This window comes from Cryptomeria japonica, chromosome 1 (assembly GCF_030272615.1).
Source record: "Cryptomeria japonica chromosome 1, Sugi_1.0, whole genome shotgun sequence".
NCBI classification, from domain to species: Eukaryota; Viridiplantae; Streptophyta; class Pinopsida; order Cupressales; family Cupressaceae; genus Cryptomeria; species Cryptomeria japonica.
The window spans coordinates 20557885-20585225 of record NC_081405.1 but is presented as its reverse complement, the minus strand read 5'-3'; the positions used below and the strand labels follow the sequence as shown (position 1 = coordinate 20585225).

The window sequence follows — 27341 nt, the reverse complement described above, 5'->3', positions numbered from 1 at the left end:
TCTGCTCTTATTCTGTGAACTTTATGTTCACAGTATGGTCGTGCAGATGCTATATATCAGTTTTCTGATGCGCTTCAGAAATACAAATTTATAATCATATGGTCTTTCCTTGTGCTAAACTTCTTACCTTGCATTGAAAAATGTCTTCCCATTTTAAACAAAATCTGCGCCTTTTTCATTTGACAATGATGCATTTGTTTATTTGTAGTTTAACCACGTCATGGAAATGGGAAAGAAATCAAAGGTTTGGATGAAATTTATGACATTCCAGTAAGTGCACCGACAAAAAAAGCTACATTTTGTGAATAGCCATCACCTTTTGCTTGTAATAAATGATCTATAGTCATTTATAATATAGATTTACAGTTTCGACGTGAGAAAGCTACGTTTCTGCAGATAATGATATACAGTGAATATTTACATATTAAAAAATGGATAATTAGGCCTCATATCCAAAGCCCTTCGAGTGACAAAATTGCAAGTATGTGAATGATTATAATCACCAAATATTTACAAATTAACCATAGTGGATCGGACCTTCAGATCCCAATCCAACCACAGTATTTCACCCGAGGGAGTAAATTAGGAAGATTGAACCATCCACAGTTAAGAACATTCATCATTCTGATACACATTTTCTGCTATGTCTTCATTGTAAGAACTGAACGCATATGAAGAACATTGTTAATGAAATAAGGATTGCTCTTAGATACAAATACTTTCCAAGGCATTCCAAATAGATTGGAAGAACCAATCATCTTCTTAGAACCAAATCTATGCATGCCACTTAGCTTGACAGAAAAGTTACTTGATGGCTTTGACCGAGCAGCAAATTCATATTCCAATGCTAGGATTACCTCATCCTTATTTTCCATCATAAGCCACAGCCCAAAACAAGGAAAATGAGTGTGATTGTCCACGCCACAATGAGCAGTAAGGCGAAATGGTTCACCTCCTAAATAGAAAGCTTGAGAAGTTAGCCAGTTATTAGGAAAGAGTGTTAAACAGTCCTCTCTCTTGATATCCCAAAACACCATACATTCCCTGTGGGGTGTATCGAACTCCACTACTTTGATAGGTTTGTGTGTGTAAGACCTTTCACAAAACCTCTTACGAAGAATTCCATCTGGGGCATCATTCCTCCTTTTATGGGTTGGTTCTGTTTTGAACAGAAGTGCCTCTGAGACAAGATTTAACGAACTTAAGAAATCATTGTGTCTATGAGAGAGTATTTTTCTAAGCTTTCTATTTGTCATGTGTGGAAAGCGTATCAAGTGGCTAAGCCTATTGCACAAGACTTCTCTCCTCTCTTCATGATTGGGATAATGTTTTCTAGCCCAGGTTATAACTATATCATAGAGTACATCTTCCGATCCAACTTGCAATTCATCCTTTGACAATGCATCTTCAACGGATGCTAAAGGTAGATCCATAATCTCTTCTTCAAACCTGAAAAATCATAAATTATCAGTTTACTACAAAGTAAGAACCACCAATGAGATTAGAATCAGAGTTAGAGCATCTGATACAGAACATCTCATTGTGGTATCTAAATCTCAAAGGCGTACAGGAAATCCATAAAATTGGAAACCTTACTTTTTATTCTTTGCAAGATGCTTTATAAGAAGTTCCTTTGCATTTTCTGATAATGCAGACTCTGGCGTTGATAAGCTCTGCAAAGCATCAGCACAAAAATGCATACAAGATAGAACCTCAAACTTGTCTGCAACCATTAGGACTTTCAACAGTGCAGTTCTGGTGCATGCTTTGAGTGTTTCACAATAAATGAAGTTCAATAAATCCATAAATGCCGCTTCTTCTGCAATCATAGAAAACAACTCAATTTATTACCAAAACAAAATAGTATACTAAAAATTGAGAATCAGAAGAAAACATCAAATGAAGTTTTGTATTTCCAAAATGCCACTTTTTCTCCAATTAACCATAGGAACTTTACGTATGCTAATAACAAAATAGCGTGACAAAAAAAGTACAAATCAAGAAAAAATACCTGTACAACGTAAATGAATAGTAACATCTCTTTGCTCTGATTCTCGCATACCATTCGAGAAAAGCTTCATTTGTGCCAAAAAAGTTTATAAATAGAGGTCTAAGCAAAAAGGGTCCATAGGAGAAAGAATGTTCAAATTAAAGGAATGCCCAAGTTCTTCTTACCTTGTAAAAAAATGGACTCTTTGCTGCCAATAGTAGTGAGCTAACATGTATGGTTCTAGTTCTCACTGCAGAAGCAGAGCAATCCATGCTACAAGAACACGAAGTCTTATCACTTCCATTTTGATCATCTGCAAAACAAGGAAATGGAAGAAAGTATCACCACACAACAAGCACAATGAATTTTTTTCAGATATCTAGACATCTCAGCAACCATGGTTAAATAGATTGCAGCTAGGCCTGCATATCCTGATACTTTTCACATGTTTCATGGCATCAATGAAGAAAGTGGAAATTAAAATTCACATCAACGCTTGGTTGTGCAAATTAACGATAACGAGTGTTCTATCTAACTTTTTTTGTTATTCTCAGAAGAATTACTCCCAAGATTGATCACTCTGTCAAGTCCTGATGGATCGTATCTTCAAATTTGAAGAGACTTTATGGTCAAGAGAATTTATTAGCCATGCTTAAGCTGTATGAGTTTCTTCAATCATTCCCATAACTTCTTAATTGATTTTTTGAAATTTAAATTGTTGTGCACAAAAAGCACTCACCAAGATTGATCTCTGTCAAGCCCTCATCATATCTAAAACTATGAAAAGATTTCATGCTCGAGAGAATGTATTAGCCACACTTAAATGTAAGAGTTTTTCAAACCATTTCCAAAACTTGGTTGATTTTTTGAAAACCAAATTGGCGTGCACAGATTTTGCAATCAACAAACAAATAAGCAATACTGGTCCAAAGCTAAGTTACCAAGTTCTTTGCCTAGACCCCCCGGGTCCTGGTCTTGGGTCGGTTCTCCCTGGGTCCGGCCAGGGTCCTGCAAATGGCCTGTGGGTTCTTCCCTGCCGAACCCAGAAGAACCCGGGAAGAATTTAGGAGGCTTTCGCAGAACCCAGGAAGAATTTGATGCAAAAGTGAATTTTTTTTACTTTTTTAAATCATTTTTTAATGCCAAAAAAGCATATTTGACCCCCCAACCTTAATTTGATGACTTAAAACACTAAAAAAGGTAAAAGCTACTTCATTTTTGCACAATAGAATGAATAGAATGAGTTGAAGATTGATTGTTGCTTGTTCCTAGCTGGTTCTTCTAATCTAACACAGCATATGGAGGATGATGATGATATTTTTGATGACCCATATGATATTTGATCAGTGATGGCTGATTGTTGTAGCTTTTGAACTAAAACATTAATATGGTGGTGTATTTACTATTTTGCTATGTTATTTGAACTAAAACTTTAATACATGATGGTGTATTTTGCTATGTTATTTGACTATTAGCATAGTGGTGTGTTTTGAACTTACTACTACTGCATATATGTTTATCTTTTATTTTTTTTATATGTTTTTGTTCTAACGAACCCAGAACCCCAAAAAAAATTTTGCCAAACCCGCAAACCTGATTCTCAAACCCAAACCCGAGCCCAAGCCAAGACTGGCAACTTAGGTCCAAAGTACAAAGATTAACAAAGGAAACATGAAGTTAAACCAGAAGGCTGGGAATTATTAATTAACTCCCTTCTTGAATCGTGGGCATAACAGAAACATCATGGTGGTATCCCATTGCCTATTTTAAACAGGCAAAATGCCATTTGCAAACGTCCTTTCAAGGATCAGAACCAATTCAGCACAGCCATGGCCATGAAATGAATATTAATATTCTGACAGTTGGTTCAGGAAATGTTTGGATTATAATATTCTAACACCTTCATGATGGAGAGATCAGAATGGTATTAAAATAGATTTATAAAATTGTTAAGAGAGAGTAGTGAGTTTAACTAGCACAGACCCATCTTAATGGAATCTGATACATACTGAGGCATATCCATCCTGGAAGCTTTCTGGCTTGTTAGAAGGAATAATTTGTTGCACAATACATTTTAACGCCATTTTCAATAGTTACCAAATGTTAGCAGACTTCCATTTACGTATTCCTAGGAAAAGAATCAATCGAATTTTAATTATTTTGTACCAATTGGAGCTTGAAAACACCTAAATGGCAGAGCCCTAGATTGGCAAAGTAAAATTAGAAACAACATTTGAGATTGAATTTCCATCTACATAATAATCTATATCTATCATATTGATTTATATTTTTTTTATTTCACATAACACCGTAGTGGTTGCATGGCTTGTACTTAAATTGCGAGGAAGAGCAAAAATGCAATTCTGGCAGGGCACAGATGGCAATCAGTTTGCAGGTCGGGAGCTCGAACAGTCTTCTCCTGAGATCACCATTGATGTTGTTAAAACTTGAACCAGAATATAGAAAATCTGAGAACAGAAAATAAAGAATGAAACACAAATACACACGCCCTTATCCTAGGAAAACCCTCCACCTGAGGGTGAAAAACCCAGCCCACTCAAAACGAACTTTATCATATCTCAAAAAAGAATACAACTGATGATAGTCTCAGATTACTATCAATCACAATAATATGAGTTTGATTCTCTACGAATCAATCATAAAAATGAGCTCAGCTGATACATCTTGAATACAATCCAAAACTTTCAAATATCTGAAACTCTGTATGTAGAAGGAATACACAATATCTCTGATCTGACAGACACAATCACAAGGAAGAAGAAAACAATATATAAAACTGCCGAAGAAGAAGGACCCGAGACAAAAAAGAATAATGAATATAACATGTCGGAATTTCCAATGAAGAGTCACACGAAGGGAGAGGGAAAGACACAGACAGTTACTTCTGCACGGACAGCCTCATCACCTTCACCGACAGCCTCATCACCTCCACCGACAGCCACATCACCTTCACCAACAGTCGTTGCAACATGAAGAGTCACCGATAGTAAACAAGGCAAAAGAACGAACGAAAGCTAAGAAGCTGATACTAGACGAGATAAATAAGGAGCCGATAATCTCTATCGTAGCTATATCTTCAACACTCCCTCTTAGCAAGAGAGAGATCTTCATTATGTCAACATATGAAGTACACATACCTACAACTCAGAAGATGTCAACAAAAGAAACCATCACGGTTTTTATTCAATAAAGTTGTTATCTTAGTATAACAATATTCATCATAGCTACTCCTAAAGGATGAATAAAACCAAAAAATAAAAATCATAAAGTCATACACATGATTTCCACCATAGCTACTCCCAGAGGGTGGAACAAGGGATTTCACCTCGAACTTCTCTCGCAGAGAAGAACTCATTAATTAAGGGATTTCACCTCGAACTTCTCTTGCAAAGAAGAACTCGTTAACCAAGGGATTTCACCTCGAACTTCTCTCACAGAGAAGAACTCATTAAACACAGGCAATGTATCACTGAAGTTGAGACTCTCTCTTAGCAAATGCATCATTCTCCATCATACCAAGCTTTTCTCGAAAGTGGCTTGGGAGAATGTTTGCAGTCTGCTCCTCTGTAGAAATGTACTTGAGTTCAACTGTTTTTCGCTGAACCATGTCTCCCAAGTAATGATATTTAATTTCCACATGTTTGCTTCTATCATGAAATACTGGATTAACTGAAAGTTTCACACAGCGTGGATTATCACACATAATCACGGTAGGTTCCAAAGGCTGTCCAAACAAGCCTGCAAGTAATTTCCGAAGCCACACAGCTTCTCTTGCAGCCACACAAGTTGCAACATATTCTGCTTCAGCTGTACTTTGTGCAACACAAGATTGTTTCCTGCTGCACCAGGAAATCATAGCTGAACCTAGACTAAAACAGCAACCTAAAGTGTTTTTTCTGTCATGCACACAGCCTACCTAGTCTGAATCAAAAAAACCCTGCAAGTTCAACTCTACACACGAAGAAAATTTTAAGCCAAGTCCAATTGTACCACGTACATATCTCAATTATATGTTTGGCTGCCACAAGGTGAATATGTCTTGGTTCACACATGAACTGACTCATGGTATTAACTGCGTAGCATATATCAAGCCTTGTGTTAACCAAGTACATTAAAGAGTCAATTAATTGTCTATACATAGTAGGCTCAACTAAATCTGAAGTAGCTGCATCCTCATGTAATTTCTTCAGATTTACTTCCATAGGAATCACCATAGACTTACACTCTAACATGTCAAATCTTTTCAAAATATCAACTGCATATTTACCTTGACTCAATATGATTTCATTTGGTCTTTGCCATACCTCAAGTCCAAGGAAATAATGTAACCAAGATCCTTCATTTCAAATTTTGAAGCTAAATCCTTCTTACATTTGTCAATGAGATCATCATTACCAGTGAGGAATAAATCATCAACATATAGTACTAAAATCAGCACCTTATCATCACATACCTTGAAGTATAAGTTTGGATCAGCGTCATTCTTTAGAAAACCCAAGCTCAAAAGATAGTGGTCTATCCTTTCATACCAAGCACAAGGAGCTTGTTTAAGACCATATAAGGCCTTTTTCAGCCTGCATACATGAGAGTTTCTATTGTGAATAATAAAGCCCTCTAGCTGCTCAATGTAAACCTCCTTTTCAATTTTACCATTCAAGAAGGTTGTTTTCACATCCATTTGATGAAGCTTCCAACCCTTAACAGCTGCAACAGCTATGATAGTCTTGATAGAAATGTAACTTGCTACAGGTGCAAAGGTTTCTTCAAAATCTATACCTTCCTTTTGGGAAAAACCTCTGGCTACAAATCTGGTTTTGTACTTTTCTATACTCCCATCAGCTGCATGTTTGATTTCGAACAGCCACTTAGAAGAAACCACTGATTTGTTTTTAGGCCTTGGAACAATGTCCCATACATCATTTTTCATAATAGATTGATATTCCTCTATCATGGCATCCTTCCACACTTGCTGATTCAAAGCCTCTTCAACATCTGAAGGCTCGGATGCTAAGATATGACTCGTCAAAGATACATAACTAGCAAACTTGTGAGGTCTTTTGCTTTCTCTGAAAGAACCACGAGGGGCTACATATTTTTCAGCATCTTCCATAGTATGTCTAGCCCACAAAGGTCTTTTCTTGTTAGCTGGACTAATACTGGGACCTGCTGATGTAACTATAGAGTCAACTGGATCAATTGGATCAACTGAATCAACAAGATCTTCTAAATCTGTAAACTCCCTCTGAATGTCTGAAGATGGATTCGGATTAGCTGTATTTATATCTTGAGGGTGCTCAAAATCTTCTTTATCAGCTTCTATGCTAGATTCTTTGAATTTCATGCAAGCTACATCTTCATCAAAAGAAACATCCCTGTTGATCTCAATATGTTTTTGTCCTAGAATGTAGATTCTATATGCTTTTGAAGAATCACTATAACCAACAAAGATGCCTTTCTTGCCTGAAAGTTCTAATTTAGATCTTTTCTCTTTCGGAACATAAATATAAACAGGGCATCCAAAGATTCTGAAATAACTTACATCTGGTCTGACACCTGTAAAAGCTTCTTCTGGAGTCAAGTTGTTTAGAATCTGATGAGGACTACGATTTTGAATGTGAATTGTTGTCCTGCAAGCCTCGGCCCAAAGAAATGTTAGAAGACTTTGGTCATGAATCATAGCCTTTGCCACTTCAACAATTGTCCTATTCTTCCTTTTAGCCACACCGTTTTGATGAGGATTATAAGGGACACAAAACTCCCTCTCAATCCCTGCTTCAACACAAAAGTTATGAAAAACACCAGAAACATATTCTCCTCCATTATTAGATCTGAGAATTTTTATTTTCTTGCTAGATAGATTTTCAACTAGAGCTTTGAACTCTTTAAATCTAGACACACTTCATCAGACTCTTTAAACTTAAGAAAGTAAATCCACCACTTACGAGAAAAATCATCAATAAAGGTGACATAATACCAAAAACCACTAAGAGAAGCAATTGACATAGGTCCACATAAATCAGAATGAATTAATTCTAGAGCATTCTTTGCCCTACTCTCACTACTATGAAAGGTGCTCTTAATGTTCTTACCTAGACTTACCTAGAGCACACCCCTTGCAAACACCTTCATGGTTTTGATTCAGCTTAGGAAGACAAATGACAACCTTCTCCATTGAAGACAAAGTTTTGAAGTTTAAATGACCAAATCTTTTATGCCACAACTCACTTGAACTTGAAGAATCATGAGCTAAGACTTGAATAGGATGAGCTGAAAGCTTGTAAAGACTATCATGACGAACACCAATAACATGAGCTGATTGAATACTAGAGTTCTTCCATGCAAGTACTTTTCCATCAACAAAAGCAACATGATAACCTTTGTTCTCTAATGCAGAAATAGAAATCAGATTCCTCTTAACACCAGGAACAAATAGGACATCACTTAAATGAAGAGGAATACCAAAGTCCAATTGAAAAGAAGTATAACCAGCACCCTTCACAGAATAGCAAGCATCATCACCAATGATAACTTGAAGATGAGTCTTTTTCTTTCAAGTTTGAAAGGTGCTCACGAAAACTAGTGATATTACGAGATGCTCCACTATCTATCAACCATGTATCACAATTAGTAGGAACATTACTAGAAAGTGCAGAAATAAATAAGAATCCTTCAAAATTTTCACTTGACTCTCTTTGAGGAGAAGAATTCTCAACATTTGCAGCAGTTGCTTGAGTCTTACATTTTGAAACACAATCACGAGCAAAGTGACCAAATTTGTCACACCTAAAACACTGAATTCTAGAAAGGTCCTTCCACTTTTTCTTGGCAACAAGGACCGACTCATCATTCTTGTCTCTGAATTTTTTGAAGTTACCTTTCTTTCCTTTCCCCTTAGATGCATGGGCAGCAAGCACATGATCATCTTCATGATGAGATTTGCGACCATAACCTCTTGCTTCTTGTCTGCATTCTTCCTAAATGCAATCTGCCCTCAATCTATCAAATTTAGGAAGATCATCTCTTCCACTAATGCCTTGAATGAAGGATTCCCAGGAGATGGGAAGTCCATTCATAGCTAACATAACCAAGTCTTTATCAGCAAAACTATCTCCAATTGCACTGAGCTGATCTTTTAACTCAAAAATCTTCATGAAATAAGAAGTAACAGATTCTCCTCTAGACATTTTCACATGCAGCAATTGACGCCTAAGGGCTAAAGCTCTGCTGGTATTGTTGAATTCATAAAGATCCTTTAGAGTCTTAGAGATGATAGGCACCAGATGATCCTTAACAGAATCAATCAGAATTTTCTTAGCCATGGTCTTGTTCTTTCTCCATTAGACTTTCTCTGCATCAGCAAAAGGTTCTTCTACATCTTTTGAGACATAGTCAAGGAGATCATTCTCTTCTAGAGTGATCAGAATTCTAAATTTCGAAGAAGAGAAATTTGACAAACCATCTAGTCTATCTTCTACTTTCAATCCGTTCACCATAATGAATGGCTTAGGCAAACAACTGAAAGAAATAAAGAACTTTAAAAATTAAGGTTCTGGATCGATCTTCTAGACCCATTCTAATACCATGTTAAAACTTGAACTAGAATATAGAAAATCTGAGAACAGAAAATAAAGAATGAAACACAAATACACACGCCCTTATCCTGGGAAAACCCTCCACCTGAGGGTGAAAAACCCAGCCCACTCAAAACGAACTTTATTATATCTCAGAAAATAATACAACTGATGATAGTCTCAGATTACTATCAATCACAATAATGAGTTTGATTCTCTACGAATCAATAATAAAAATGAACTCAACTGATACATCTTGAATACAATCCAAAACTTTCAAATATCTGAAACTCTGTATGCAGAAGGAATACACAATATCTCTGATCTGACAGACACAATCACAAGGAAGAAGAAACCGATATATAAAACTGCCGAAGAAGAAGAAGGACCCGAGACAAAGAAGAATAATGAATATAACATGTTGGAATTTCCAATGAAGAGTCACCCAAAGGGAGAGGGAAAGACACGTACAGTTACTTCTGCACGGACAGCCTAATCACCTTCACCAAAGGCCTCATCACCTCCACTAACAGCCACATCACCTTCACCGACAGCCATTGCAACATGAAGATTCACCGACAGTAAACAAGGCAAGGAAGGAACAAAAGCTAAGAAGCCGATACTAGACAAGATAAATAAGGAGCCGATAATCTCTATCGGAGCTATATCTTCAACAGATGTATCTTTGATAGTAGAAAATGACACAAGAGAACTAAGTCACACTGCAATCATTGGCAGAGTCATAGGAAGAAAGACCAGAATGGAGAAGGTTCATGGTTGGATCAGCCAAAACTGAAAGGGTGTGAAAAAATTCTTCTCCATGTCAAATGGTTTTTTTGCTGTTGACTTCAACAGCAAGCATAGCAGCAAGAAAATCCTGTGTGATTTTTCCTGGGAAATGGATGGAGCCTTCATCTATGTCCAAAGATGGGTAAATCCTTGGACTTGATCAAAGGATTTTCACTAAAACATCTGTACAGGGAGGCAAATCACATTGCAAATTTTCTCTCAAATTGTACCATCGATCAATTGAAGGCAGAAGTAATTTCAAATCAGTGCTTTGACTGGAACGGCCTGCAAGACCGTATTGAAAAGGATCAACAATTGACAAGCCTCACAGATTGACTGAATCTTCCAAGGTACATTAGTCCACTTTTGCAGTCAGCCATATCTCCAGCTTGAACTTGCTTTTGTAGATAACTGTGGAACTCCTTTTTAAGGAACCAAATCGCAATCTCCCAAATGAATGCCGCCATTTTAATTCATTGGGTGGGTGGGCCACTACCATTCTATGGCTAGCTGATAAGACGGTTGCTTTCTGTGGGCAAAATCAAGCAAGGTTTCTGGGGCTATATATCATCCAGAACAGGGGCCATTTTCAATTAGATGGTATCATTCCTTTTGAAATCGACACAACTATGGCAATGGCTAGTGGGTCAAGCACTGCCAGCACGTGCAAGGAAGATTGTCTTCTGAGTATTGAGGGACGCAAGTGCAGCTGCATTCAATGATCAGTTGCAGACCACCTAAAAGAAGTTTTTGTGATCAAGAACGATGTTGAGGAAGGTGTACTGTGAAGGATTATTGGAGAGAAGCACCTGGTGCAGGCCCATATTCACAACGCAGAGCTTGTAGAAAGTTTTCTTTACAACATTGTGTGCATGTCTAGCAGCTTTGACTGGAGAGAAAGAGTGAACCAAAGACTCGTCAATCCTGCTCATAGGGTGAACACCTCCACAACTTTGAAGCATCTTAGTCGAAACCCTTCTGATGATCTGGTAGGTGATGCCACCACTTGCATTGCCACTGCACACAAATCCGAAGAGATTAAGCACATCATCACTCTGGTCAGTGACAGACTGTCAAGGGATACCATGGATACTTATGCCTACCATGTAAATTTCCATGAGAATCTTTACTCCCCTGCCCAGATCGAGAGACTCCAGGAAGTTATAGAAGGGATCCGCATCTTGGTTTTCTCTCTCCGAGGCTAGTGGCTTGCTTTAATAAAGGGAGCTGTCCTCTCTGACAGAAGTTTGCCTTAAAAAAATACACCTCAGTGGTTGCATATATGCCATGGTGGATGGGTCTTGATCTCCATGGTAGTTTTGTCTATTTCAAATCAAAACTAAAAGTAACAATACGAAATGGTGTCGCCTCATCTTTCTTGTTCTGTGGTATCTCTTCTTAAACTTATTTACTCAACCCTTTGCATAAATATGTCATCTAAGGATCACATAAAGACACTAAAAATAATTTGAAGGCAGCAGAAATGAATTGAAGTATTGCCAAAGGTGATTTACAGGAGTTCTTGAGGTCAAAGATGACTGCAAAAGTTGAGAGCAGCAGTGAAACATGTTGAATAAGCAAGTAATTCTCATCAAGGTAGGCTATAGGGAACTGTAGGGATGCGTAGGGATACTCACAAAATCTACAATGCATTTGAAAACTCAGAGTAACACGATTGTCAAGATGATAGCGATGAGAAGGAAGTATATTATTCACTCTTCTAGACTTATCAAGGTTACCCAGGCAAAATCCTTGTGCCTATCTCTTTTTTTTTGTGTTGATTTGCTTGCTTGCTTACTTCCACTCCATGAAACTAATTCATTATCTCAAGCAATTAAGAAAGAATCAGAATGATATGTTCAGCTGAAGACAATATAGCACTTGTTCATAAGAAAACATAAATGCAATTCTCAAATAAGTTGTATAAGGCTTTCTGGCTTGTTAGAAGGAATATTTTGTTGTACAATACATTTTAACTTTGGTTTCAATAGTTACAAAAATGTTATCAGATTTCCATTTAGGTGTTAGTAGGAAAAGAATAAATGAAGTTTTATTACTTTTATACCAATAGGAGTTTAGAAACACCTAAATGGAATAGCCCTAGATTGTAAGCAAAATTAGAACCAAGATTTCAAATTGAAATTCCCTCTACATGATAATCTATATCTATTATCTTGCTTTATAATTTTTTTTATTTCACATAATACCTTAGCAGTTGTGTCTTATCTCCATGGCAATTTTGTCTGTTTCAAACCAAAAAGAACAGTGCTTCAAGTTCCTTGTTGTGTGGGATCTCTTATTTAACTCATTTGCTCATCCCTTTGCATAAATATGCCATCTACGGATCACAAAAAGACACTAAATATAATTCAAAGGCAATGGAGATGCATTGAAGCATTGCCAACGGTAATCTACAGGAATTCTCAAGGTCAAAGGTGACTCTAACAGTAGAGAGCAACAGTGAAACATATCGAATAAGCAAGTAATTCTCCTCAAAGTAGGCTATAGAGAATTGTAGGGATGCTAGCAAAAGCTACAATGCATTTGAAAACTCAGATAGAGCAACATGATTGTCAAGATGATAGTGAAGCAAGAAAGTATACATTCAGTCTTCTAGACTTATCCTACATTGAGGTTATCCAAGCTAAATCCTCGTGTTTATCTCCGTATTTATATGAGTTGATTCACTTGCTTGCTTACTGCCATTTCATGAAACTACTTCATTATCTCAAGCATTTAGGAAACCATAAGAATAATGTCTTTGGCTGAAGAAAGTATAGCACTTGGCTTGTTGGAAGAAATATTTTGTTGTACAATACATCTTAACTTTGGTTTCAATAGTTATCAGACTTCCATTTAGCTATTACTAGGAAAAGAGTAAATGGAGTTTATGTTTTTTTATACAACTTGCAGCTTGAAAACACCTAAATGGAAGTGCCCTAGATTGACAAAGCAAAATTAGAAGCAATGTTTGATATTGAAATTCCCTCAACATGATAATCTAAATTTATTATATTTCTTTATAATTTTTTCATTTCACATAGCATCTTAGTGGTTGCATATATGTCACCGGCATCAGGTGGTATGATATTTAAATTGTGGGGTACTTGTTCTTGCCATCAGGGTTCAACTCCTGTTGGGGTGCTACTAATGAATGTTCAAATGGGGATTCGATCCCCGTTTGTGACCTCACCGGTTCATAACTCCATGTCAAAAGCGTTTACCCCTAAGAAAAAAAAGGTTGCATATATGTCATGGTGGTCGTGTCTTGATCTCCATAGTAGTCTTGTCTGTTTTAACCAAAACTAAGGATAGCAATAGGAAAGGGTGTCACTTCAAGTTCCTTCTTGTATGGGATGTCTTCTTCAACTTATTTGCTCAACCCTTTGCATTTAATATGCCATCTAAGGGTCACAAAAGGACACTGAAAATAATTCAAGGGCAATGGAAATGCATTGAAGAATTGCCAAGGGTGACGTACACGAGTTTTTGCGGTCAAAGATGACCAAGGGTGACGTACACGAGTTTTTGCGGTCAAAGATGACTGTAACAGTGGAGAGCAGCAGCGAAACAAACTGAATAAGCAAGTATTCTCATCAAGGTAGGCTATAGAAAACTGTAGGGATGCTAGCAAAAGCCACAGCGCATTTGAAAACTCAGATGAAGTAACATGATTGTCAAGATGAAAGTGAATGCAAGGAAGTATACATTCAGTCTTCTAGGTCTACATCGAGGTTACCCAAGCCAAATACTTGTGTCTATCTCTGTTTTACATATATTGATTCACTTGCTTGCTTACTTCCATTCCATGAAAATACTTCATTATTTCGGGCATTTAAGAAAGCATAAGAATGATATGTTCAGCTGAAGACAGTATAGCACTTGTTCACGATAAAAGATAAATACAATTCTCAAATAAGTAGTGGAAACAACATAATCATTGTTGCAAACTTCGTCTTGTGGAAAAGATAAGAATCCCAAGTTGCTGTCAGCATAGAAGAGCTATTATACATGAGTAAGTGCATATTTGCATAATTGAATACAACAGGTAGATAGTAGTCTTAAATTGTTGTTTCAATAGCATAGAACTTGGGAACAGTACATAAGAAAAAGGTAAATGCATGTTGCTTAATCTTGCATTGGAATATCCAAGCAGGTTACAGATTGAATGCGACTGGTGAACACATCCAAGATAGTGACGTAGTTCGAATTCTTACTCAACATCAAATACTAAAGCTCGGAGGACTACCCAAACCCAAAAATGTTTAACCTACAAATGCGTATGAGTACAAATAGCCATGCGAAGATAGAAACCTCCAGAAAGGAGTCCATAAAGTTTGAATAACATATAGCAATTCAACAATTACAGCTAAAAAGAAGAAAGCTGTGAATTTAACATACCTTGATTCTCTCCCCAATCTTCAATGTTTCCTGACGGATCAGGCATGACCTCAATCTGCAATACTCGGTCTGAAAAATAGCAATTATCAAAGGCAAAGGAAAAGTCTAGGGCACACTTAATATTACCATCCGATTCACCTTCCACGATCATATTTGAATCTGTCTCGGACCCTGACCAACCCTCCATTTCTTCTGCCTGCAATTCTGAACTCAATAATTTATCCCAAAAGACAACCCGATACTACATCCAATGAGATGGATTGACTAATTCCCGTCTTAATTATGCCAAAACCTAGTGTAAATTAGAAACCAACGCAATGGGTTACCCAAATTCAATCTGAATTATGTCAAAACAAATACAAAACTAAAATCCAATGTAATGGGTAGTCTAAATTCCATCTGATTATGCCAGAACCTATACAAGATAAACACCCAATATAATGGGTTGTCTTTTTCAACCGGAATCGTGCCGAAGCATAAGCCAGCTAGGAATGTCTAAAGACCCTGTGTTAGTCTGAATCGTCAAACATTCTGCCCTAATCCATCCTTGGACAAAATGCTGACTCACGGGTCACAACACAGTACAACTTAGGTATAAATAGAGATAACAGCACCGACCGAGAGAACCTGGAATCTTGAAAGATTATGGAAAATTGACTTAATAAAATGCGCTGTCATACTTCTACTTCTCTTGTAATTCCATTAGATCAGGTCGCTATCGATCAGTGTGTCGCCGCCTCATTCGCCTGAGCAACAAGAAAACGGTACACAATTAATATACCAAATAAATGCACAGTTATTAGGGAAATGGGCCCCATAGTGTGGTGTACTTTAATATTAGGGGCTCCAAACTTCTATATGATTATAGTTAGAGACAAAAATAATTTAAATATTTTGTTTGATTACAATCATGTATGCAGGTTATATTATTTTTAAAATAGAAGTCTTTAATTTGACGTGTTTAAATATTTTATTATCATTTTTTATTTTTATTTTATTTATTTTTTCGTTTATACATTTAATTAATTAATTAATCAATTTGTCTATCTTGTCATGCTATAAGAATAATATCAATCTAATATTAATAATTATGGGGATTTAAAGTATCCTTACATAAAGTACATTTTTTTTCAAGAATAAAGATAAGAAGGAATATAATAAAAAAATATGATTAAATAATTTGGTGATATAAAAATAATAATTTATCTAATGAAGAGGATGGAATCATCTGGTGTGCCTCTAAATCTAGAGATTATACAATGAAATTTGGTTACATGTTGCAAAGGAAGAAAAATGGAAGATTGGATGGCCATTAGGATTATGTTGGCATAAAAGTGTAGCTCCTCGTGTGGGAGCATTCCAATGGATAGTCTACATGGTTGTACTTTGACAAGTGACATGCTCAAGAATGTGGGGATTGAAGGACCAAGTGTGTGTCCTATGTGCTACACAAATGAGGAATCAACCAATCATTTACTTGTATGGTGTCCATTCATAGCACAATGTTGGGATTGTCTTATGGATTCCATAGGATGGTGTTCGATCATACTGGATACTCTTTTCTCGTTCTTGAGTGGTTGGCTCTCCTTTGAGAAAAGATTGATGTGGGGGGATATATGGATTGTGTGTCCCTTTATGGTCATATGACAAATTTGGAAAGAAAGGAACAAAATAATATTTTGTGATAAGGCAATGACAATGGAATTGATCATTTCAAAAAATTGAGGAAGTGATAAGTGAAGTGGTTAATGCAAAGGCCATCAATAGGAAGATTGAGTAATGTCAAAATGGGATAAAGAAATATAAAAGGTTTGGTCAAGACTCAAGCCACCATCGGGCAATATAACTGGGAAGCAAAATTTGAGGTTAGAAGCCCAATGGACAACTTGAAAAGTCAAAAGATACAAGCTAAATTTTGATGGGGTTACCAAGGGCAACCTTAGAGAGGTTGGGATTAGCTACATCATTCGAGACAGTTATGGCAACTTCTTGTGCGTTCTGCACACACACCCCGTCTTGGACATGGGACCCCCGTGCTTGAAGTCTTCATATGAGAGAAAGCCCGAAGCAAAATTCAATCCTTTCGTTGCCTCTGAATTCTTCCCAATTTCACCATTTCTCCCCATAGGCCGAAAACTCAAAAGAGGAGTAAATCCGTACAAATGAGTCAATAAGGCCGAAATTAAAAACAACTTGCAAAATTGGCTCAAAGGCCCGAAATTTCAAGACTTAAGGCAAAAGGTTTAGATCATGCAAAAGGGGAAAAGTGCTCGAAGTTTGTAAAATAGCTCACTCCACACTAAATGCCTAAGCTCGCAGAAGCCAATAAAGGCCCGAAACACCCTTCTCAGGCCAAAATTTGTGAACTTCAAATCGTGCAAAATAACTAATTTGTCAGAAATTCATTCCTGAAGTTGGGCGTTCAAACCAAATCCTAAACTTCGCGCGAATCCTCAAAAATTTGAAAATCAGTAAAGTGAAAGGCGTAAAAAGAAACCTTGCGTTGCATTCCAAAATCGCGCATTCTGGATCAAATGGCTGAATTTTCTCAAAGGCACTTTAATATTCAAAACGAAATTTGAACTTTTCGACTCAATTAGCCGAAATTTGAAGACAAAAGGTCACATAATAAAAAGTCACAAAAAAACTCCAAATTGCACAATAAGCTCTATAGCCGAAAAACTCAAAAGAGAGAAGTATTCGTGCAATTCAGCCCAAATGGCCGAAAACCAAGAAGGAAAAATCGCACAAAAGTCTTCATTCGCCCAAAATTTATAAAAAAGGGCATTTTAAAGTGTTCAGGTAAAGGTTCACGCAAATCTTCCAATATAGCTGATTTCATGCCAAAAGATTAGGCGTTTAAGGCTAAGGAGGCAAAAATCGCTCTAACCCACCAAAAGGCCCAATTTTTTTAAGTAAAGGGGGGTATTGTAAAGTTCAGTGATTTTCTCAATTTTGTAAGAAATAAACAAGCTCGGCATTTTATATGTTTTGTAAGGAATGGAACAAATCGCTCATTCCGGGTAGAGTGCCTGAATTCCATCTATCGCAAAGAGTGTTTAAGGACCAAGGCATGAAGTTCGCTCAAATTGCTCAATTAAACCCAAATTTGACATTATGCGTTTAAAATTCTTGCATCTTGGCTTTCAAGACCAAGTTCCTCGTAACCAAAGGACATTTGAAAATTTAATATTTATCAAATTAATTTAATTAATTTTTCAAATTGATTGATTAAAGGTGAAATTGATTGTTTGCAGGAAAACGACATCGAGAGGAGCTAAAGTGATGACTTAACACAAGATCAAAGCCAGGTGTCGGAAGCTGGAGAAGAAGATGCAGGAGCGCGAGATCGAAACCAAGCATTGGGAAGTGTGTTGTTGGATGACAAGTTGAATTCCACCACCGAGACCAAAGACCGAAGAACATTCAAAATGCTACAAAATATGCATTCCCAGAAGGATACGCTGCTGGATTTAATTCCAGAAGTTCAGTTTTTAAAGAACTAGAATTGTTTAATGTAAAGCTACTTGTGGGTCCTGCTCAAGATATTTTGAAACAAAGGGGATACAGGTCAGTTGTTTCCAACTACCTATTAGACCAAATTAAAGCCAAATAGTGGTAGGCAGTTGAGAAGGTGTTGAAGGGATAACTAAGAATTGAGTAGGCATGGGTTAAAGTTGCCAACTTCTAGAAGGTAGATTTCAACCCTTGGATGCAGTCAATCCTGGCCTCTGGTTCAGTTTGCAAAATCTATAAAAGGCAGAGGCCTTTCTTTTGTGAAGTGTTAGATAGTTAGATTCTAGTTAGATTTCTAGGAGTTAGAAGTAGTTGCGTTTTTCAAATTAGGAGTAGCATAGAAATGTTGTTGAAATTGTTGTAATGGCAGCTGAAGCAAATATATAAACATTGAAATATGGTGTTTGGTGTCTTTGTTTTCTTCTATTTGCATGGTTTCTTTGAACTAGTTAGAATTAGAGTTCTGTGATTTTAATGGCAAAATGTGGAGGGGTATTTGATGCATTTCAGGTTCATACCACTAGGGGCTTGTTGATTGTAGGTCATCGTGCATGGTTAGTTTGAACCCAAATTGTTCTTAGTTCAACTGCAAGTGTTCGTCTTAGGCTGCGCCAGAATTGGGCGCCTAAATGAGTGTCTCCGGTCTGAAAATCCTTCATCCCTTGGAGATTGCATTGTTCTTGTCTAGTCGTGAGGGTGCCTCTGGCGAAACAAGAATCTATTAATGAAAATATGTCTACCCGCTACACTAGTCATTCTTATCATTTTCCTTAGGATCCCTAAACCATTCTCTTTTTCTTTTATTTCTCAGTCTGAGAATAGCAACAGACCAACTTGTTGCAAAACGTAAGGCCCCTTGTGCTCCCAGCAAAACACATCGACCGTTGAGTTTATCCCGCAATCAAGAACTAACATTTGGAACCTTGAGGTTGTCCCCTTTGATCGATTAAAAGCAGCATTAGGGATTCCTTATACAAGATAGGATAGGATACTCGATGAGAATATTCTATTATGTGTTGGCCGGATAGAGTTGTAGCGATGCGACTTTAGCCACGTCAACACAACTATGCATGGATTCTTTATTAATCTCTTGGTTTGGCTACTAATAACAAGGTAGAGATGGAAGCGTTGGCCAGGGGTCTATGGATGTGTAAAGAGAAAAAAAATACAATAGGTTGATATTGAGGGAGATTCTCGTATTTGTGTAAAACACAATGGCTAAAGGACAAACCAAAAATTGGAAGTTGAAACCCTGGGTGAATAGAATTAATTAGATTTTAAAAGCATTTAAGGACTACAGTATTACCCATATCTATTATGAATCAAATAAAGCAACTGATTTTTTACCAAATATTGGTGTTAATGTGAGTAGTTGGAAATTGTGGAAGATTCACCAATTTTATGGCCGAAATTGGTGAACATGATTGAGCAAGATCGATCATCCCATGTGGATTGTCCCCAAGATGGTGTTGGTTGAGATTGGGAAATCTCCATAATAGAAGATTGAGGGTGATCTTGAAAAACTGAAAGGAAATTATTTTGTGGTGAATTGATTAAATGAATCCAAAATAAGTTGTATGACCGATCCCATGAAACTATGGACGTGTAGGGTGTGGATGATCATTGGTTTGCATCAAAAAGGGAAGTTATCTTGGTGGTACATAAAAGTGAGATAAGGACAAACATGTGAATAAAAAACTTACTAAGAATTTTGAAAAGGATGATTTGGTCTAAAAATGGCATATGGGAAAGGAAAATGGCAGCATCAGTTTTGATGAAAAGCTAATAGGAGGATTTCTCTTTTGATAAAAATTCTAGTTAAGCCATATCAAAAATAAGGAATCTTTATAGAATGCTTAGTGAGTGTCAAGACTTCAACGCCTTGATTGATTCAAATTTATATATACCAAGAAGAAGAGGAAAGTAGATTATTGGTAGAGGATATTATCTCATGATAAGCAATGCATATGCCTCTGAGTAAGGTTTCAGGAGTTATTATCCCTTTCTCATAGTGTAGCGATATTGTCACCCTGTGGTAAAAGACAGTTGAGGAGGTGTAGCGAATAAATAAATCACCACAAAAAATCATGAGTCATCTCATATATATATCAACAAATAATGATGTGTCCAATCATAATACAATGAAATACATTCCCGGAGGGTCATCAAAACTGTGAGAGTCCATGAGCTATCTAGTTCTCTCCTTGTCAGCACTTGGATCCACCCATCCTCTTGAGGGTCCTGCTAGTGGAGGCTAAGGAGCACACATGCCTATTGATCCCCCTGATGTCTATTATTGTGAACATCAAGATCTGGTGCTCTCAGTATATGAAGTGGCTCTTTTCTCCACAAGCACAACTCGATGATATAAATCCCTATGGTATTGTGTCTTCTGAGCCATCGACTTAATCTGTGTGTGGGCAGCCATAATCTCATTGAGAACCTGTGTCATACCAGTTGGAATCAATAGCTGCCTCGCCATATCCCTCTCCCATATAAGTTGGGTGACATCAGCCTACACTCATGTCAGTTGTGTTATCATCCCATCTAGCTTCGCTAATAGTTGTAGTAGCTATTGCACCATCTCTCCCCCTCAGACTGCTTGTAATGCCTTTGCAGTCATATCTGCTGTAAAGCGGAAAAATCGAACCCTAGTTGTTCTCCCCTCCCCAACTCCAAGGAGAGAGAAGGGAGAGTCACTAGGGTTGATGGTTTTCACTTAGGGGATACTTTACATTCAAAAGAGGGGTTGAAACCCACAAGATCCAATCCCATGCAATGCAAGATTGGATTCTAAATGAGTTTCAAGGGTTAAGACATCAAAGATACCCTCTTTTGTAAAGAATGTAGATAGAATGATTGAACTAGGAATGCATGTAAAGTAGGAAAGATTCACTTATAAACAGAGATAGGGATACGGGATGAAGCTGCGGACCTGGAATTAGCAGTAAAATGTCGAGACGGTGCTGTCCTGCAAATTTGAGCGAAAGTTGACGGGACGATGGCGCTCGGCGTGCACACGATCCTCCGAAAAATCCGCGAAACGAAGGGGGATCTGTTCGTCTCTGCACAAGGATTCCAGATCTTCAATTACAGCCACATACCTGCAACCTACACACAGAAAAGAGAGGACGATTGGGGGGTTAGGGATTAGGGGTTTGCCTTTAGGTCAAACCCCGGTTTTGGAATTAACCAAGAAATGAGAATGCTGTAAATGTAAATGTTTGTAATGTAAACAAGTACTGATACCTTGTTGTAAGAATGTTTGTATTCTTACATGCGAAGGTGTAATGTATGTAGTATGTTGTATGTTGTATGTTGTATGTTGTATGTTGTATGTGATCTCCTCTTCAATGGTTGAATCCTTGTCTTGAATGCAACACCTAGCCTTGAATGGAGACTTAGAATGCTCAATTGTTTGAAGGAATGCTTGAATGCTTGAATGTTTGAATGTTTGAATGTTTGAATGTTTGAATATCGCTTCTGCCTTTTGCACACATATGTCTTCCTCCCTTTTTTTGGAAGAGGAAATGTAGTTTATATACTTGTCAATTAGGGCTGATAGACTGATTTTTCCAACCTTAGGCCGACCAGGAAACATTATTTCCCGAATTGCAAACTTAAAGACCTGATGCCCAAAAGAGGCCGGGCCCAAAATAGGGCTAGGGACCAGGGCGCTGGGCACCATGGTCCCACCTCCCGGGACAGCAGGGTGCAAGGAGGGATCAGGCCAAGGTGCAGAAAAATGCAGTTTTTGGTGTTGTAAACAGGTTTCGGGGTCTCCATTCAGGTTCAACGTTGCGCCGCCATCGTGAAGACCCAAATGCAGTCGAAATTGCAAGTGTCGCAATTTTAGGACGCTACATTTAGCCCCCACTTTAGCGGGAGTATAAGCGTACGCTCATACTTCCGGTAAAGTACAAGGAAACAACATTAAGAGACTTTCACCACGTCAAGGAGGCAAGATACACCAAGCCCCCAGTGGACTAAGGATCTTACGACTTCGATTGACAAAGTAAAAGGGAAGATCACGAGGGAGAACCATGACTGTCAGTAGTAAGGTTCCCTCACTATGAGTCATGCAAGAAAGATATCAAAAATTTTCAAGGCAAAGCTAAATTTGTCAAGAAATTTTCAAGTATCTTGAAAAGATATGAACGGGATGTATGCCCCCCTACGTTAAAGCGATCGCACATGCCTCATCGGGGGAGATTGCTTTAAGGTAGTGATACATATAAGAAATGAGAAAGGAGCACGTTATCGCAAGGATTTAGCCCCCAAGTGTGAGATAAGCCCAAGGATAATAGACACAAAACACAAAGCACAAGGTGACTTCGCTTTCCTTGGGGTCAGTATGCTGTATGATAATTCATGTATATCATATGTATGTATGCATAATTGTTCTTCATTCCCCAATCAAGGAAGGTCACCTAGAAGAAGGGAACACATGTGTCTTTTGAGTCAACATGAGAGAGACCAAAAGAGATCTCAATGCTTTGCATCATCCTCAAGTAGACAACACTAAGGACAACAAATAGAAGAATGAGAATAACACATAGAAGAAGTAACAAAAGAGATCAAGAGAGGAGGAGAGAGTCTGCTATGCTAATGAAACTAGTCTAGCACGTCATCTACCTTCCGATCTTGTTGATCAATATTTCGGGAAGGCAGAAAACACGCTAGAGGAGGAACATCCAACACAGCAGATGGAGCTATCACAAGATCCAAACAAGGGCCATGTTCATGTTCCGAGCCACGTTGTTCTTGTCTAGGAGCTAGGATAAGTGCTTTAGAAAATTCGTTAGATAAATGGTTATCAACATCAACATATTCATATTCACTATCAGAATGAATAGAAGTAACATTTTCATCATGAATAACATTTTCATCTATATCATCATCAAGATTTATAAAAATAGGATCTTTAACTCGCACAGGATCAAGACCATCATGCATCTTATGTTTAGGAGATTTCGGCTCAATCGTCGGCTGAGGAGAAAATGGAATAATACTGGCTGAAGGTGTTTTTGGGGATTGCAAAGTTTGAGAAGCAGCTGCCTGAGCTCTAAGACGACGCTTTCGTCGGCATTCTCGTGCAGAACGATTTTGTCTAGTCTTAGTAGGAAGTTGAGAAGATTGAGGAGGAGGAATGTTCTCATCCTTATCACTTGGGTGTTTAGGTTGTGGTCTCTTAGGTTGAATAATAGGAGAAGAGGAAGGTCTCTTCTCTCCATAAGAGGAAGGAGGAGGAACTGCTCCATATAAGGGAGGAATATTTGGTTTAGGAAGGAGACCAATTCCATCATGACGAGGAGGTATAGGTCTACTTTTAGGAAGTTTATTAGATATAGGCATAGTCACATTCATAGGGATGGGTTGGGAATCTTCTTGAGGAAAGACATTAGTTTTATCTTTCAAAGGAAGAACTTCCTTCTCAAGAACTATAGGAATATCAAGTTTGGGTGTTCTAGGTTCACTTAGAGATAGGATCATATCTTTTTTCCACCTTTGATAAGATTTAAAAAGATGATCACATCGGGTTCACCAAAATGTAAAGCGGAAAAATCGAACCCTAGTTGTTCTCCCCTCCCCAACTCCAAGGAGAGAGAAGGGAGAGTCACTAGGGTTGATGGTTTTCACTTAGGGGAGACTTTACATTCAAAAGAGGGGTTGAAGCCCACAAGATCCAATCCCATGCAATGCAAGATTGGATTCTAAATGAGTTTCAAGGGTTAAGACATCAAGGATACCCTCTTTTGTAAAGAATGTAGATAGAATGATTGAACTAGGAATGCATGTAAAGTAGGAAAGATTCACTTATAAACAGAGATAGGGATACGGGATAAAGCTGCGGACCTGGAATTAGCAGTAAAATGTCAAGACGGTGCTGTCCTGCAAATTTGAGCGAAAGTTGATGAGACGATGGCGCCCGACGTGCACACGGTCCTCCGAAAAATCCGCGAAACGAAGGGGGATCTGTTCGTCTCTGCACAAGGATTCCAGATCTTCAATTACAGCCGCGTACCTGCAACCTACACACAGAAAAGAGAGGACGATTGGGGGGTTAGGGATTAGGGGTTTGCCTTTAGGTCAAACCCTGGTTTTGGAGTTAACCAAGAAATGAGAATGCTTTAAATGTAAATGTTTGTAATGTAAACAAGTACTGATACCTTGTTGTAAGAATGTTTGTATTCTTACATGCGAAGGTGTAATGTATGTAGTATGTAGTATGTTGTATGTTGTATGTTGTATGTGATCTCCTCTTCAATGGTTGAATCCTTGTCTTGAATGCAACACCTAGCCTTGAATGGAGACTTAGAATGCTCAATTGTTTGAAGGAATGCTTGAATGCTTGAATGTTTGAATGTTTGAATGTTTGAATATCGCTTCTGCCTTTTGCACACATATGTCTTCCTCCCTTTTTTTGGAAGAGGAAATGTAGTTTATATACTTGTCAATTAGGGCTGATAGACTGATTTTTCCAACCTTAGGCCGACCAGGAAACATTATTTCCCGAATTGCAAACTTAAAGACCCGATGCCCAAAAGAGGTCGGGCCCAAAATAGGGCCAGGGACCAGGGCACTGGGCACCATGGTCCCACCTTCCAGGACAGCAGGGTGCAAGGAGGGATCAGGCCAAGGTGCAGAAAAATGCAGTTTTTGGTGTTGTAAATAGGTTTCGGGGTCTCCATTCAGGTTCAACGTTGCGCCGCCATCGTGAAGACCCAAATGCAGTCGAAATTGCAAGTGTCACAATTTTAGGACGCTACATCTGCCTTGGTCCTAAAGGCATCTCGCTCTGCTATCATAGCCTCGAGAGCCACCTATAGGGTGTCCCTCTCTCCTTGGATGCTATCCACTTCAGCCTCTAGGCTCTCTACAAAATCCCACTCCATTTGTTGGGGATCTCTCCCTCACCACCTTATCTACTAAGCTCATTGCCCCATCTCTCTCTGTGTCTCTCTTTAGAGTCACCTAGTCAAGCATGGATTAGGTGATTTGAGGTTGTGGCTGTGGTTATGGAAGGATTTGTGGTTGTTGTGTTGAAAATGGTGGTGGTGCTATTATTGGGACCTGCACCTGTGCTCCCACCTATGCCTATACCTATATGGGTATTGCATGCACCTGCACTCGAGGACCTTGTGCTCCTCTCCCATGTCCCTCCTTTATGTTCTCCTCCCTCATCCTCTTTGTGCCCCTCTGACGTCTCCTCCTACACCTCCCTCTCCTCCATCTCCTATGTCATCCCCATCTCCTCCGACAACCTAATCCACTACTGGAGCCACCTCATTTGGACCTAACACACCTATGATTGTCAATCATGTTGATTGGTGGAACTCCCACCAAGCTGCATATGCCCCTATAGTACCAACATCTATAACATTTGGCCTTGGATCCTAGTCCATCAGAATTATCCCCGTGAAACTAGTATGTGCGACAAATGGGCCTATGGAATCCCCCATGTGCCTATCTCTCATGTAACTCAGGGGTGTGTGCACTCCTCCCCTGCGATATCCTATTGCAGCCTGAACTGTCACATCACCCAGTGAGGTAGGTACTAATCTATCAAATGGATCGTCTGACCCATCAACCAATATTGTGTCTATACAAAGGATAGATAATAAGAATCCTCGGCCCATTGCTCGCATAACCTATGTGCCACCGTTAGGAGCCCATGGATCCCACTTGAATATAGTGTAGTAGACCTCCATATCTATCGACATAAGGAAACTGTGATCGTTGCTCCCTAACTCCTAGTGGCTGACACATGGCTATATGCTTGAACTCTCATATGTGTGACAATGTCACTCTGGTACCCAATTTCTTGTACCCATGATAGACACACATGAGAATATCATGGTACAATTGCCCTAATATGGCATACCCCTAGGCAAACTAAATACCTTAGTCCATAATATGATATAGGCACTTGAACCAACCTATTGAGAATCCATGCCCATTAAGGTTGGGCATCATCTATCCATTGATCAACTCGCAAAGATATAGCACCAACCCCGACATATGTTGAGGTTGCTCCATGGCCTGCTCTAATACCATCCACATCCAGTCCATTGGTAGGTCATCTTTTTGACATAGATGGCATAGATAGTGATCTATGTGCTCTAGCTGGTACTTTGGGATCATTCCTCAAATGGGCATTCACAATATGCGCCACACGTCCTTAAGGGTAATGGATGCCTCTCCTGTCAGCAGATGAAACAAGCACATACCATTTGCCATTGCTCTACAAGTGTCATCATTATCGTTATATGTGGTTGAATCCTTGGTCACTTGCACACCCATTGTAAACTGACCTATTGTGAGACCATCCTGTCCACGTTGCTCAATCTGCATCGATAGTGCATAGTTGGTGGCCAACACTCTCGCAACTGCAATGGACCCAATGACTCCTTCATCTATGATTCAACCCATGTCAGCCATTTTCTTTCTAGCCTCTCCCTTTTCGACTCTTGGTACCTTGCGATATTTCCTGGATACCTCCTCGAGCCTTTTTCCCATCCCTTTTCTTCCCCATGGTCCTCCTTGCAGAGACATCGTTTCTCCTTGCGGAGACACTAAAACCATCCCACTTGCATTGTTTTGTAGGGTATAGATGGTGGTCCCCACTCTACCCTTTCTCCCTTTTCCTGAACATTGCAAATGTTGATTCATAAATTGACACCTGTGAATGTGCCCCTACGCTTGCGCAGATCGTGATCCATCCCATAGACATTGATCCTTGGGCATAGGCGTTGAACGTGTGATCGACGTCTATGCCTTGATAGGTTTTCCCCTCATTAATAACCCCAATAAATGCCTACATACTCAAAATAACGAGTGGGATCAAGGGTACATACTGATCACGTGGTCCATACTCAGGCGACTATTGGAATAGTCGGACCCACTCACCGTGCTACTCATACTATGGGATTTGCACCATCTCCGTTGCCTTTGCTTTGGACTCTCTACAACTTGTGTAAATGGATGTGTGAAAAATGACCCTTCTATGGGCCCTGTGTGGCCTATATAAGCCTTTCTTTTGCCCTTTTGTC

The 27341-nt window shown here is 38.6% G+C and overlaps 1 protein-coding gene across 1 annotated transcript; it reads right to left on the bottom strand.

Moving 5' to 3' along the window:
- Positions 1-278: 278 nt before the first annotated feature.
- LOC131031203 (BTB/POZ domain-containing protein POB1) lies at positions 279-15505 on the bottom strand. Its single transcript, XM_057962248.2, has 5 exons — positions 14773-15505; positions 2176-2303; positions 2012-2075; positions 1597-1819; positions 279-1449 (listed from the first exon to the last, which is right to left on the bottom strand). Exons 1-5 carry the CDS (start codon positions 14957-14959, stop codon positions 642-644), a joined length of 1410 nt encoding a protein of 469 aa, XP_057818231.2. The 5' UTR covers positions 14960-15505; the 3' UTR covers positions 279-641.
- Positions 15506-27341: the final 11836 nt, after the last annotated feature.